This window comes from Pipistrellus hanaki, assembly GCF_964339955.1.
Source record: "Pipistrellus hanaki genome assembly, chromosome: 5".
In the NCBI taxonomy this organism is placed as follows: Eukaryota; Metazoa; Chordata; class Mammalia; order Chiroptera; family Vespertilionidae; genus Pipistrellus; species Pipistrellus hanaki.
In genome coordinates this window covers 24,902,198-24,918,139 of record NC_140507.1, presented here as the reverse complement: position 1 = coordinate 24,918,139, position 15,942 = coordinate 24,902,198, and the positions used below count along the sequence as shown (strand labels likewise).

Here is a 15,942-nt window from a genome sequence, read left to right as displayed (position 1 = left end):
GTGGGCTTAGAATACGTTTGATCATTAAATCCTTACCCCATCACTACAAGGAAGTGTGGTGACCTTCAGTTTAAAGATGAGAAACTAGGCCTTGGAGATTTATTTGACTCGCTCAAGTTTACATAACTGGGTTGAATCCAACTAGTTAGAGCCTCAATTTCGCCATCTGTAACAAGGAGTTAGATTAGATGTCTTCTTGAGGCCTTCTTAATTCTAGGACAGCCTAGAGGAACACATCCATGTCCTTAGCCAGGGGCCTTCATGTTATGTTTAAGGGTCAAGAGAAAGAAAGCTGAAAGTTACAGATTGGAAGTCTGCAATCAGAGGACAGATAACCAGAACCTCAGGATGAAGTCATTTCCCTAGTGACCCTGTCCTGTAAATACTATAAATACAGTGGCTCCAGGACCAAGTGCCCTGGGGCAGGGGGGTGGATGGTGTCCGAGACACTGTCCCAGAGGAGTAGGTTCCGGATGTGATCACCCTTCGTTAAGATCACAGAGGCTGCGGGGTGAGGGGGGCTGAGGAAGCTTGTGGGGGCTACGTGTGCTTACCTGCCTCCGCAGGGCTTGGCTGAGTACTTATTTCCCCGGTGGTTTGGTTTGGGCTGGAATTGGCCTTGATGCAGCAAGGACAGCAGCTGGGAGATTTGCTACAAGACAGGAAAAATCTGTTGACTCCACACAATTCCGACCCAGCACACTTCCTCGCCGGATGTTTCCCTCAATGCTGGCGCTTTCTTTTTATAGTCTTTCCTCCAGTTTCAGATGATTGTGTGATCAGATGGGGGATGGTGGGTGGTGAACAGTGAGAGAGGCGGGACCTGTATGGGCAGGTTCCCTATTTTGCCTTTGTCACCCCAGGACCTGGGTGCCTGAGGGAGAGAGTAGGGACTGTCTGGGCTAGTCCCCTCCCTCCTCCCCAAGTGACCTGCTCCTGTTGGAATCGGCAGGGCTAGGGGTGAAAAAGGCATTTCCTAACCATAAATTCATTATTACTTTGATCAGGATTATCTTAAACAGTTATTTCCTGCCTTCAGCAGTATTCAAGCACTCAGCCAATTTTTGTAGGCCAGATATAAGACTGTTGTAGAGAAAGCAAAAATGGCGCCATTTAATCATTCATTGATTCATGCTCTCATTCATTCAACAGGTATTTAGTAAGCTTGTTTGTGCCAATGCCTGCCCTGAGGGAGCTCATCGTCTGTCAGGGAAGACAGGGCACAGCAGTTACCGCAGGGGGTTGCGTTGGGTTGAGAAAGGATGGGGTCTGTGGGAGCAGAGGAAGGGCCCTCACCCATCTTAGAGCAAATAAGTTGTAGGGTGAAATGGGAGGAGTTTGAATACTTACTTCTACAAATGTCTATTGAGTTCATACTACATGCTAGGCACCTCTGCTGGGACCTGAAGGCTCCATAGGAGTTTGGCAAATGGAGATAGGGTGAGGGTCTGGGCCAAGGGTGAAGGGCATTCCAGACACTGAACGCTGAAAGATGGTTGGAGAGTGGGGCAGAAGTTGGGAAGGATGCCAGGGCCAGACCCTGAAGGGCCTCACAAGGGAGAAGGCAACAGACCAAGTCTTGGCAGGCTGAGTCCCAGTTCAAGGTCATTTCTAGCTTGTGTCATGTCAAGTAGGTTTTTAGACCTTCTCAGACCTTCCAGCTCTAAGGCGGAGCTAGAAATAACCACCCAGATTGTTCATGGGTTGTCAGGATTAATTAGATGGCTTGAAAGTTTAAAGTGCTCCATGAGCCAAAACCGGTTTGGCTCAGTGGATAGAGCATTGGCCTGCGGCCTGAAAGGTCCCAGGTTCGATTCCGGTCAAGGGCATGTACCTTGGTTGTGGGCACATCCCCAATTAGGGGGTGTACAGGAGGCAGCTGGTCGATGTTTCTCTCTCATTGAAGTTTCTCTCTCATCGATGTTTCTAACTCTCTATCCCTCTCTCTTCCTCTCTGTAAAAAATCAATAAAATATATTTAAATAAATAAATAAATAAATAAAATGCTCCATGAATGCAAGGAGTTTGCGTTGTTCCTCCTAGAAACACGGCCTCTGCCTCCTGAGCCCACCCCCATTCCTCCCTGAGCAGTTCAAGACAGAAAGTGTCACTCTCAGAGGAGAGTTGGAAGGGAAGGTGGCCAGGTCTGGGGTTTCCACGTGACTTAGGAGGGTCAGCGTCCCGTTGTCTGCCTCAGGGCAGATCCCACCTCCTAAGGCGTGTGCCACCCTTTCCCCCCGCATGATAGCCTGTACATCAGGGACACTCCCCAAGTGCCATACCCTGAACTGAGCACTGCCATTGAGGTCACTTCACAGTTAGAGCATGGACTCTGGAGTTAGTGGACTCAGGTTCCCACCTATGAGCATTCTGAGCCTCAGTGTCCTTAGCAGTAAAAAAGGGAATAATCAAGAGATCCAGGTCATACAATGGTTGTGGTTATAGGAATAAATGTGGGAAAGTATATAAATCACTTCTTAATAGATCTTATGATAAGCACTTAATAACTGTCAAGTTACATATAATCTCATTTAATTCTTACAATAACCCAAGGGAAGAGATAACACCCATTTTGCAGGTGTGAAACCTGAGGCTCACAAGGGGCCACCCAGCAATTGGTGATAGTCTGGACTTTGAACTTGGATCTGACTCCACTATGCCACTGTGCTGCTGGAAAGGCAGCGTTAGGCAAGCTGCCTCTTACCCTCAAGTTGGTCCCAGATAGGCACCCTTTTTCCCATCACCCCAGTGGAGCCAACCACGGTGCCTGCTCTCTGCTGCCTCTATTGACTATCAACCAGTTTTGGCACAAAAAGCTCATTCAATAAGGATTTGGTGAATGGATGGGTGGATGGATGGATAACTGGCTTTGGCTAACCTCTGGGGCTACATAGAGCTCAGGGCAGGACTCCTGAGAAAACAGCTGGGCCCTCTCCAGGTGGCTTCCTGAAGGGGGCGAGCGGGGGCGGGGGAAGGGGGAGGAGGAAGCTGTGTCCTTGTTGCACAGGAAGCCTCAGAGGATGGCCTGGCCAAACAGAAGTGCTTTGATAAGTGGCCTGGCACAGGGAAAACTGTCTGGGGTGCAGAGAAGCAGATATGAGTATGATATCAGGCACCATCTCTGAAAACGCTTCCCATTTGTGTCTAATAAATCCCAGGTCTCTACACACTTTGCCATTTATCATCTCACTTAGTCCTCAGACCCCTGTGAGGTGGACACAGGGTAAGTTTGGCATCACAGTCCCCACTTTATAGATGAGGAAAATGAGGCTCAGATGTTAAAGGCCGAGTGCTGCCCAGTTCCTATGTGGCTATGCTGAAATTTGAGCCCAGATCTGCCTAACTCCCACGTTCCAAGGTTGTGTTCACTCTCCCATTCTGCAGACACAGCCAGCAAGCTCTGGGGTCTCAAACAAGTGATATGCAGCCCCTGCGCCTGGGAGCCATGATGTCCATGCCAGCCTGCCTCACAGGGAGGTTTCCTGGGCAGAGATGGAAAGAGCTTTGCAGATGTCATTGTAATCATTTGCTGAGTGCTATCTCTGTGCCGGACACTAGAGTGCCCTCATTTATCTTTAAGAAAACAGGATATGGATGCTATTAACATGGACATCTTCAACAGAGAAGCCGAGTAACTTCCCTGTGTTCACAGCTAGAAAGAGATGGAGTCAGGACTTGAACCCAGGGAGCCTTGCTCCAAAGCTTTTATTCTTGATCCCTACTTTGCTGTGTGTCTACTTGTGCCAGGCTCCCTGAGCAAGTGCTGCATAGCAATTTACTGATTAAATCCTCAGGACAACTCTGTGAAATAGATGCTCTTACAGTCATTCCTATTTTGCAGATAAGAAAACTAAGGCTCAGAGACAGGAAGTAATTTGTCTAGAATCATACAGCTAAATTCTTTAGACCCCAGAGCTATGCCCTGAACCACTGCACTCAATACATCATAAAGTGCCCAGTAAGCCTAAAGAATGACTAGGAGGGTTGTGAGGGTAGTGGTGGGGTCTGATGCTGTTAGTAGTGATCCAGGGGTGACCAGAGAGAGAGACATACCTGAACAGGAGGCGAATCCACAGTGAGCTCCTCTATAGGGTTCCGCTCCGCGAAGGCGGCCACGGACAGCCGGACCAGGCTCCGCAGGATCTGACGGGGGCCTGACTCCTTCTCAGGGGCCACTTTGCCATTGAGATTCCGCCGCCTCAGGGTTGCGGAGGAGGCTGATGAGTTCAACAGGGCTTCCTCGCTGCCCTGGTCTCCAGGAGGCCTCCCTGCGGGGCTGCCTGGCACCTTCAGGGGCCTGGAGCAGGGCTGGCCCAGTGCAGGCTGGAGTTCCGGAAGGCTCAGGTTCTCCCGGGAAGCGTTCCTCTGCCTGGGATGGTTGAAGAGGAGGTTGACCGTGTCCTGCAGCACCTCTGGGCTCTCAGCCAAGCCTCCCTGGTTGCCTTGGTTACGAAGGGTCCTGTACAGGGTGGGTGTGAGGTGAAAGGGGGCCTGCAGGCGGGGGTCCCAGCCTGCTTCCATCATGGCTTCCTTGCTCACATCCTTGGGGGGCTGCCCCACTTCACCAGGCTCGTCCACCTGGCCTCTGAGCACAGGCACGAGGTGGATGTCTGCCTTCTGGATGTGTTTCTGGGGTCTCTTGGGCTGGTTGCGGTAGCTGGACTCAGCCTCCCTACAGTTGTAGGCCCTGTTGTCCCTCTTCTCTGTCCGGCATATGGACATGATCAGAGCTGAAATCAACCCAAAGATGCCCAGCAGGACGACCAGGCAAATCACCATCAGCACAGATGTGCTCAGGGCCCCAGGATCACGGGCGGAGTCCTTCAGGTGGTCCACACTGGTGGCGAACAAGATCCTCAGCAGGGCTTGGGTCTGCAAGGGGGGGCTGCCACAGTCTGCTACCACTATCTCCAGCTCCCACTCCCTCCCAATGAGGCTGCTGGCGTTGGTGACGTTGATGAACAACTGCCCCAGGTGGGGGCTGAGGACAAAGAGGCGGGCTTCATTCCCACTCCGAATACTGTAGAAGACCTCTCCATTTGCCCCCGAGTCTGCATCTCTCGCCACAATGGTCGCCAAAAGGAATGGCTGGGAGCTGTGAGTGTCCAGTGGTGCCATATCAGCACCCGCTGGACCCAAGGCATTGGGAGTATCAATGGGCACCAGGAGGTGGCCTGTGGAGGCATTTACAAGCACTGAGAGGCTGGCTTTTCCATCACTGAGTAGGGGATGAATCACCTCTGGGGCATTATCATTGGCATCCAGGAGGCTGACCCACACAGAGATGCTGGAGGAGAGTGGAGGCTGTCCCCTGTCCTCTGCAATCACATGGAACTCAAAGCCGGCCATCTGTTCATAGTCCAGTGACCTCTGAGCAATGACCTCTCCTGTGCCTGAATCGATGGCTACCAGGTGAGAAACTGGGGAGTCCTGGATGCGATATGAGATTTGTCCATTAATGCCCAAGTCTGCATCATGAGCTTTGATGGTAATGAGGTGAAGAGAGGGTAGATTGTTTTCCCTAGTGGAGACCTCATACCTGCTCATCTCAAACACAGGTGCATTGTCATTGACATCACTGATCTGAATGCTGAGCTGTTTCTCGGCAGATAAGGGCTGGGCTCCTTGGTCTTGGGCCAACAGAGTGAGGCTGTATTCGGGCCACCGCTCTCTGTCCAGCGTGGCGTTGGTTAGCAGCATGTATGTGTTGCCATTGGTCCTTTTCAGCCTGAAGTGGCCCAGCTCTTGGCTCAGCCAACAATGGACCAGACCATTGTTTCCTGAGTCCAAGTCGTTCGCCATGATGAGAGCGATGAAACTGTCCTTGGGAAGAGCTTCTGACACTAGCAACGGCTGGGAGGCCCACGTGATGTGGATGCTTGGGGCATTGTCATTGACATCCAGAACCTTGATGAGGACTTTGCAATGGGCTGGGATGGGATTGGGACCCAGGTCCCTGGCCTGGACATCCACCTCATAGGCAGGATTCTTCTCATAGTCTAAGGGTTGACGCAGAGTCACCTGGCCGGTTTTGGCATCGAGGCTGAAGGTGTCCAGCACCTCTGGAGGCACGTGCTTACTGAAGAAGAACTCCACCTCCCCATTAGGGCCTTGGTCAGGGTCTGTGGCAGTCAGGTTTATGAGGAGAGTTCCAGGGGCAGCATCTTCGTGGATTTCTAGTGCCAGGGAGCTCTCAGCAAACACAGGGCTGTTGTCATTGGAGTCCAGGACGTTGACTTTGATCAAGCTGGTGCCTGACTTGGGGGGGTTCCCGCTGTCATAAGCAGTTAACACCAGATCAAAAAACGAGTGGATCTCCCGGTCCAGCTCCTTCACCACCACGAGTTCCGCGTGTTTGGTCTCATCGGGCCCCACGATGACATCTAAGGCAAAGTGCTCACTGGGTGACAGAGAGTAGGAGTGCAGGGTGTTGGGGCCCGTGTCTGGGTCCAAAGCTCTGTCCAGGGGGATCCGGGTGCTCAGAGAGGCACTCTCAGAGATTTCCAGCTCTTGCTTGCCTTTGGGAAACTGTGGCTGGTGATCATTGATATCCAGCACCAGGATCTCCACATGGATCAGAGCCAAATCCCCCGTGGCAAACACGTCAAAGGCAACCAGGCAGGGATCCCGCTGCCGGCAAAGCTGCTCTCGGTCCAGCCGCCTCACTGTGCGGAGCAGGCCGTCTTCAGAGTCCACCTGGATGGGGAGCTCCTGAGGCAGCTGCAAGACCTGGAACGCGGTGCCCGCCTGCCCACGCCTCTCCTCCCAGCCCAGGTCCCGGGACAGCTTCCCTATCACCGTGCCAGACGGCACTTCCTCTGACACTTGGTATTTCACAGTGAGAGTGGCCACCTCCTGACCAGCCCCTGACAGGAACAAGCAGCCACCTGGCCCCAAAAGCCCCAGCAAAAGTCGCAGAAGTTGCATCATGCTTACCGCCAGAGTGGGTCAGATTCAGAAACTGCTAGAGTTCTTCAAAGGCTGGGACGTCCTCCAGCATTTCTGGGGGAGGGGGGGGGGGGCCTGATGAGCCCCGTTCTCCTGACACAGCTGTGTCCCATAATTACATGATGATAGAACGAGCAGGATTCCCAGGCAAGGCCATTCTCATCTGAAGAGATCCTGGAGGTTACTGCACCGATGAGCTGAAGTAAGATTGCCAGCGGTACTGGTTGGTCCAGTAGAGCCAACGATGGGCAAGAGCTGGGCCAAGAGGGACTTGACCCGGTAGAGCAGGATGTGGGGATCTGGCTTCCAAACAGTTGCTCTGCTGGGGAAACAGAGAAGCAGCTTTTTCCTATGGAAACCCCACCTACAGGAAAAGGGAGGGCTGTGAGTTTCAGTGCCAATTAGAGAAAGAGAGCAAGCTTCCTGTGAAGCCCCGGTGGCTTGCTGCTGAGGAGGAGGCGGCAGGGACTCCCGGGACCAGCCGGATGGGAAGGTGCTGTCCCTGCAGTGAGGTGACAGCTGAGGGAAGCGGAGCCCCTACCTGCCGCCCAGGGCCTGAGGCCCCTCCTGGGCAGCATTATGACCCCTGTCTCTTCCCTTCCTTGCCTCTTTGTGCCTAGCATCTCCCAATCATCTCTTTCCCATGCTTATCTTTTTCTTACGTCCATCTCTCTTTTATCTTGACTCTGTACTGATCACCCGTTTTTGTCCCTTGAGAAAGCTGTGATTATGAGCGTGGCCATTAAAGTCAAACTGCCTTGGGTTCAAATTCTGACTCTGCAGCTTACCAGCTGGGTCATGTGGAACAAGCCACTGGGCCCGTCTGGGTTTCCACCACTCTCTTTTAAGAGTGTGAATAGGAAGAAGAGGAGTAGCCCTGCAGCAGGAAGTTGTGAGGATGAAATGAAATAATGCATGCAGGGCCTCGGCTTGGCGGGAATGCACAGGTAATGAGGTTATTGTTGGTGGAGAGTGTTATGATCTGCTCCTCCCACCTGGGGCTGACTCTGGCACTGGCCATGGGGCAGTCCCTGCCCATAGGGACCCATAGGAGTGCTCATGGCCTTGGCTCCTGAAGTACCAGGATCTCCCTGGCCTGACCATGTAGCCTGCTACCCCCTTCCCTTCCTGTTTCCCAGCCTAGAAGCCCATTGTTCTCTGCATCTGGTCCAGTCTGAGCCCCCGTTTGGGGAATCCCCTAGCCTCCAGCTGCTGTGTCTTGGAGGTTTTAGACTTTTTCCCTCTCCCATACCTTCCTCCCCCTTTCCCTCCCTCCGATTCTCTCCCACTGCTGTTTATGGCAGAGTCCCCTGAATGATAACGCCCTTGCTACCCCCTCAGGACTAAGGTGTACCCTCCCTCCCATTCTCCTCCTCTCAGAGGCAAGACTCAGGAAGGAAGTGAGTGGGCAGTTTGTTTGGGTGACCTTTGAGGTGGCTTGTTGCTTCTCAGTTTGCTGTTTCTAGCCCTCCCGTGCTTACATCCTACCTTGAGGTTAAGTCCAGAGGCTTATAAAGCATTTGAAGTCGTGGGGCTTAAGGGCCAGCTTTCCCTAGATGGATGTTGGCAGCTGAGTCCTTGAGACCAGAGATGTAACAAGAGTGACTCCAATCAGGGCCTTTGGCCTGGAGCCTGTGGTCATTAGGACAGGGGTCGCTAAGGGACCTCCCTAGGTTAAGCCCCACCTCCACTCCCTCCCTTCCCTTCTTCCGTTGCTTTCCCACTCTCTCTCCTTCACCCATATCCACTTCTGGAGATTTTCCAACCATCTTACTGAACCCTGTCAGCCACAGCAAGGGGCCTTTCCTACAGCATGGCTCTGGAGACATACAGAGCACTCTCTCGCTTGGAGGCATTCACAAGTCACATAACCTCTCTGGGCCTTAGTTTCCTTCTCTGTAGGTATGGCTGTGACCCATCTCATGAGTTTGTGGTAAGGATTTAATGAGATGTGTACATACAGCCTTGGCACTGTGCCTGGTACAGAGAAAGCTCTCGATACAGGAGTCTGTGTGTGTGTGTGTGTGTGTGTGTGTGTGTGTGTGTGTGTATGTAAACCAGGTTTTATGCCTCAGATGCATAAAACCTGGTCTCGCTTTTCTCCCTTCACATGAAAAGTCACTTCCCAGGGCTTCCTGTGTTTCAGTGGCTGACATCATCTCATGCCACCCTCACAGCCATGCCATTGGGATGAAAAACCTGAGTCGAGAGGGTTAGGTAAGTTGCCTGGGATCACATAAATATGCCCTGCAGGAAGCCCCTTCAGCTGCACTCTGAAAAATGGATTGGAAGGGAATAGAGAAGAGGGAGGGAGAAAGGCCTGTTGGGAGTAAAAAGCAGGGAAGCCTTGGTGCAGAAACTGTGGTGCTGAGAATGTTTCCAGAATGCCATCTGGTGGCCAAAGGCAGAGAAAAAGGCACAGAGGCAGAGAGGTGGGTGCTCGGTGTTCACAAATACCCACAACTCCAGACCTGTGCTGCATACAACACACAAGACGACAATCATTGTCTCAGTGGGAAACCTAATGTGACCCAATGCCTACAGGAGGAATGAATGACTCACAGTTTTTAGGTGTTAACATTTATGTTCTTGATATTGTTATATATGTGCTCTGTGTGTGCGTATGTGTGCGTGTTGCCTTGACTGAAACCATGGGTGTCAAAAATGGACTCACCGGTCACAAAAAGTTTGAATTTGGATTTCACGGGTAGTCTTATTGTTTTTTTGTTTTTGTTTTATTAACATTGGGGCATGAAGCTAAGACAACCCTTTAAGAATCTAAAGCCAGCAAACAGGCCCCAGCCTTTTTAAAGGCAATTTCCTCTGGGAATGAGGTCCCCTTTAGTAATTTTCTCTCCTTTCTGGCTACTAGGGTCAGCTGACCATTGGCAGCCACATGGCAGAGCGTGAATGGAGCTGTCACTAGAGTTGGTCAGGGCTCGTTGCCTGGAGGCCTGTGGTCATTACTCTGAGTTTTGAAATTAGGTTTAAAACAACTGAGCACAGCCTCGCACAAGTCTGAATTCTGTTTAAAGGGGTAAATTGGGGTTGTTCCTTGGAGGCCTTGCTCACCACCAGACTTGAGGTTGTTCACACAAGTCCATCATGGAGAGGGGTTGGAAGGTGAAGCGGGAAGGACAAGGGTCAGAGGATCTTTTTAAAACACCTGGAGTCCTAAGAAACCCTGGGGAGCCAGACCAGGAGAGTGGGACTCTGCCCCGTGGGGGATTCACAGGTCAGCGGGAAGGTCTCAGCTCATGTCCCACACCGCTCATGTCCTGCTGGGCTGGCTGCCCATCCCGGGCTCCTTGTGAATCTGCTCAGCGGCTGCCATCACCACAACCACCAAGGCAGCTTTGATGACGCTGGGAGCTTCATCCTCAGGCTCGTTCCAGTTGGGAAGGTGACTGGACCTCGTAAGGTCTGCCTCTTTTTTTTTTTTTTTTTTTAAATGAGATCTTGTTGAAGTTAGAGCAGTCTAGCCAGAAATCTTTACAGGAGATTCAGGTAGATGTTCAGGGTCACCCGCTGTTGGCATGGCACTTTGTGGTCTTTGTAGGCACAGATGACAGATGTCCACTCTCACACAGTGGCATCTCTCTCTGGGTCCAGTGCAGGAAGAAGAAATGCAATTTGCAGAGAGAAATTTGCCAAGAAATAGGACTTTTCAAGAAATAAAAAGGCTTTCTGCCCAGGTTAAAACACAAAGGGAGCCAGATACTAGAATCATTTGGAAAGTTTTTCGAAATACCAGGGACACAGCAAGAAAATGCATACTTTTTCCTTACCCAGCCTGTCAAAGAGGATTTTATAATTGTCGGCTCCATTCCCCCCTCTTCAAAAAGGCTTCATTTTGCAGATGATTTGGGACAGGGTGGGGGAAGTTGGACCTTTCTGTTGGAAATAGAGGTCTAATTGATCTACTTAACAAAAGGAAAAGTAGATGAAGAAGGGGAATGCTGAAGGAAATCATTGAGGAGGGTCCACTAGAGAACAGCAAGGATTAAAGATAAGGACTTTAAACTGAATTGTTATAAATTAGGGGTCTCCTTGATGGTTTGCAATAAAAGATATATAATTTATTTTGTGCTTTAGTAACCACAACACAGCCCCCAAACTGGACCACATACAGTCTGAGTTGATAAGTGTTACTCATATATTATATCTCTCTCCCCAGCCTGCAGAGGGGAAGTGGGCTATTTCCAGCATGTAGATTTCAAGTCTGATATGCAGTAGGTCATTCCAACACACACCCATCTCCACCCCAACCTCATGGAGAACCACTGATTTAGAACTTCTGAGAAGCACCAGCAAGTTTGTAAGGACCAACTGCAGCCACTAGGCCTCTCTTATTGAGGGTTATTGACCCAGAAATGGGTTGCCGGATTTAACAAATAAAAACACATGGTGCCTAGGTAAAATTGGATCAGATAGTCAGGCCAGTGTGGCTCAATGGTTGAGCATTGGCCCATGAAACAGGAGGTCATGATTCTATTCCCAGCCAGGACATATGCCCAGGTTGTAGGATCAATGCCCAGTAGAAGGCATGCAGGAGGCAGCCAGTCAATGTTTTTATCATCAGTGATGTTTCTTTTCTTTTTTGTCTTGCATTCTTTGATTTTATTTTTTAATTAAAAAAATTTTTATTTTTCAGTTATAGTTAACATTGAATATTATCATTGAAGTTTCTATCTCTGTTTCCCTCTCCCTTTCTCTCTTGGAAATCAATTGTAAACAAACAAGTAAACAAACAAATAAATTGGGATCAGATAAACAATGAATTTTTTTCATATAAGTATTTTTATCTGGCAGTCCTATCTAGAAATAATAAGGTCTCAATACAAGCTTCTTTCTGTTTTTCTGTGTGTGGCTTGCTTTTTGTTTTGTTTTGTTTCAGAATTTTGGTTTGCTCAGTGAATTTGAACATCAATGAATAAACATAAAGATCAAACATATTGACTGGGAGCATCATCTGTGCATGAATATTCAGAGACTGACTGTGTTGATTGGCCTTGTTATGTTTTCAGCATTTCTGGGTGATCCAGGATCGAACTGAACTGTTCTCAGACTGTAATAACCACCCTGGAGGAAGCCTGGATCACACTCACTCATTAATTTATTCAGTCATTCAGGCTCTCATTTATTTGGTGGAATTCAGCATTTATAAGGCCAATTTTTTATATTGCTTTTGGCAAGGGAAGTAGCTGAAGTTGACCCACATTTTTTCTCCTCCAAACCATTGGTCTGGTTTTCTTTCTTCACAGAAGCTAGCCAACCTAATTCTCACCTTGCTTCAGAAAGGTAAGTCTTGCAGGAAGGAAAATGAGTCTTCCTGTCATTACATTAATTCTCCTGGGGCTTCCCTTTATTAGTTTATGACAGCCAGGAGTTGAGCCTGGAGCTCCGAGAGAAGCAACCACACACTGATTTATGATGGCAGCTGCTGCTAAATCTCACCTCTCTTTCCTTCTTTCAGAGCTGTGTTACCTTGGGGTTACAAAACTCTTTCCACTGTTATTCAGGGGAATAATAATAAAATGCCAGGTTGCAAGTATAAACATGATCATTCTGTGCCTATTACTGTAAATCAAATTTTACTTGCTTCAGGAGCACAGAGAACATTTCATCCTGTCAGCCACCTCAAGCCTTTTTAGGAGTCTGTTTTATATAACCCTGGGATGACCTGAAGTACTGTTGGAGCTGCACTGACCAGGAAGCTGGTCAGGAGGTGATCTCGTTATTTCTCTTTATAAACCTCACTGACCACTCTCCTTGAGCAAAGTATTAACTTGATTTAAGCATAGCCTCGGGGTTAATGATGTGGGCTCTAGACTCCAATTGCCCAGTTCAAAGCTTGGCTCTGTAATTCACCATCTGTGTGCCAGTGGCAAGTCACTTCATTTCTCTGTGATCAGTTTCCTTAGCTTTAAAATAGGGATGTTGATGACAGTAACGACGCTATAGGGCTACTGGAAAGTTTAGCTTAGACAATGCGCAGTATTTAGAGCAGAACCTGGGACATGAGTTAGCACTTTGATAGTCATTTATAATTGTTCTTTTAGTGTAGTAGCTTTTATTTATTTTAAGAAAACATTTTTTTTTTTCAGATTCTCATGTGATAATAGTGAAACTTTTAAGATCTAGGTGAGCAGATACACGACGACAGGACACTAGCAGGAAATCGGTGACACTTCTGTACTGGGGTGGGCTCCCCACTCCATTGCTCTCCCAGAGTTGGGGCAGGGCTTTCCCTTCCACACTGGTGCCCCTCTCCATGTCAAGGCTTGTTTCAGTGGTGCTTGTGAGTGATGGCCGTTGAAAAGGAGGCTGTCCCCAGTGGGCAGGTGGGAGGAGTTCAGCAAAGTCTCTGGACACCTATTGGATGCCAGCAATGGATGAGAACAAGTGCAGGCATCGATGGAGGCCTGCTGACCCCAATATATAATAGTACCTGTAGTATCAGACATAGTCTGTGACTGCCTCTTGCTTCTCTACCCAATGCCTTGTGTCTTGACCTCTGGCCAAGGTCACACACCCCATCCTCTCCTAGCCTTCAACTCCATCATCTCAAATCTCTGAAGACCAGTGCAAAATTAAAATGTAGAGCCTCTTTTTTTGAAAATTATTAAGAATTCAAGATGGCCATAGCACATCATTAGACCAAGAGCTGGTCCCAGAAGTAAAAACCAACATCTCAGCATCCCACTTAAATGTGCTCAGTACCTAAATTAATGAGACATAATTCACATAAAATCACCCTTTAAAAGGACACAATCTAGTGGTTTCTAGTACATCCACAAAGTTGTGCAACCATCATCACTATCAAATTCCACAATATTTTCACCCTCAAAAAGAACCTTCATCTCCATTTACAGTCACTTCTCAAGCCCTCCTGCCTTAGCACCTGGCAACCACAAATCTACTTTCTGTCTGTAAGGACTTGTCTATTCTGAACTTTTCATATATGTAAATGGAATCATACACTATGTGGTCTTTAGTGTCTGACTTCTTTCACTTTGCATAATGTTTTCAAGGTTCATTCAGTAGCATGTATCACTACTTAGTTATTTTTTACAGCTGAGTAATATTCCATCATATAGATATACTACATTTTGTTTACCCACTTATCCATTGATTAACATTTGAGTTGTTTCTACCTTTTGGCTTTTGTGAATACTGCTGTTATTTGTGTACACTATCTACATATATAAAAGCCTAAGCAAACATTATGACCAATTGACCAGAACAACTGGTTGCTATGATGCACACTGACTGCCAGGATCTGACGCCTGGTGATCAGTGCACTCCCCCAGCCAACCTCCTGCAGCTGGCCCATCTCCAATGATTCCTCCCCAAGGCGGGCCCCACTTGGCCCTGATCACCAGCCAGGCTGAGAGATCCCACCCACGCATGAATTTGCGCACCAGGCCTCTAGTATTCAAATAAATATATACAAATAAAATTATATATTTGTGTACAGGTTTTTGTGGGAACATATGTTTTAAATTCTCTTGTGTATATCTAGGAGGAGGGCTTAATGTATCTTATACTTAACTTTTTGGGGAACTATCAGACTATTTTCCAAAGCAACTTACAAAATTCTTACATTCCCACCAGCAATGATGAGTGTTCTAATTGCTCCACTTACTCAGCAAAACTTTTTTTACCTGTCTTTGTATTGTAACCAGTCTAATGAATGGCAAGTCATTTCTCTTTGTGGTTTTGATTTGCATTTCCCCAGTGATTAATTATGTTAAGCATCTTTTCATGTACTTACTGACCATTTGTATATCTTCTTTGGAGAAATTGCTACTCATATCCTTTGCCCATTTTTAAATGGATTTGTCTTCTTATTGTTGAGTGGTACAGGTTCTTTATGTATTCTGGATATTAGACCTTTATCAGATATATGGTTTGTAATTATTTTCTTCTGTGAATTGTCTTTTTACTTTGTTGATAGCGGGGCATTTTTTTTTTTTTTTTTTTTTTTTAGCATAAAAGTTTTAATTTTGGTGAATCCAAGTTACTTTTCTTTTGTTGCATGTGCTTTGGTGTTATGTCTAATAAATTATTGCCTAATCCAAGTTCATGAAGATTTACTCCTACATTTCCTTCTAAGAGTTCTATACTTAGTTTAACTCTCACCTATAGGTCTTTGATCCTTTTTGAGTTAATTTTTATATATGGCATGAGGTAGGGGAAATGTGATTTTAATTCCTGCTCAGTGTCTGAATAATCATGTGCCCCTTGGTAAATTTTTGAACCTAAATTTCAGTTTCCTCATTTATAAAGTGGGAATAACAAATAGTACCTAAATCGTAAGGTTATAGTGAAGACAATGTTCATAAAGCACTTAGCACAGTGCTTAAAGCATCCTAATTGCTCAGTAGTTATTGTGAGACATTCTCACCTGTCCGAATTCAAATAACTGGCCTCGAAGACATAAAGCATGGCAAACCAGACCTTCACTGAGTTCTGGGGAGCCGGTGTCTGTGGGCAGGCAGACACACACAGAGCAGTGATCACAGGTAATTTAACTCTATGGTGGGAGAGTCCCTCCTCATTGGCTGAATACTAAGGAATTAACAGTCTCTCCCCATACGTCACCTAGCTGACCGCGGCTCTTTGGCCCCTGGAGTGTGGCTCTTCCACAAAATACCACGTGCGGACGCCCTCTTACAGTGGAATTGAAACTTCATGGCCCATGCGCAGAAATCGGTTTTCGGCTCTCCAATTGGGTTAGTTAAAAAAATGAACTGAGGTCTTTTCTAATTGTCTCCACCTCCTTTTGTCTAGGCCAGTGGTCAGCAAATTCATTGGTCAACAGAGCCAAATATCAACAGTACAACGATTGAAATTTCTTTTGAGAGCCGAAAAACGACTTCTGCAAATGGGCCACAAAGTTTTAATCGCATGTGGTATTTTGTGGAAGAGCCACACTCGAGGGGCCAAAGTGCCTCATGTGGTTCGCCAGCTGCAGTTTGCTGACCACTG

At 47.9% G+C, this 15,942-nt stretch overlaps 1 protein-coding gene across 1 annotated transcript in view; it reads right to left on the bottom strand.

The window, feature by feature from the left end:
- Positions 1-15,942, bottom strand: part of PCDH12 (protocadherin 12) — a 28,224-nt gene that overhangs the window by 9,040 nt on the left and 3,242 nt on the right. Inside the window, exons 2-3 of the mRNA XM_084884934.1 lie at positions 4,054-7,312; positions 555-652 (exon numbers count right to left, since the gene is read on the bottom strand). Coding sequence (XP_084741060.1) covers positions 555-652; positions 4,054-6,930 — 2,975 coding nt within the window. The 5' untranslated portion in view covers positions 6,931-7,312. The remainder of the gene's footprint in view (positions 1-554; positions 653-4,053; positions 7,313-15,942) is intronic.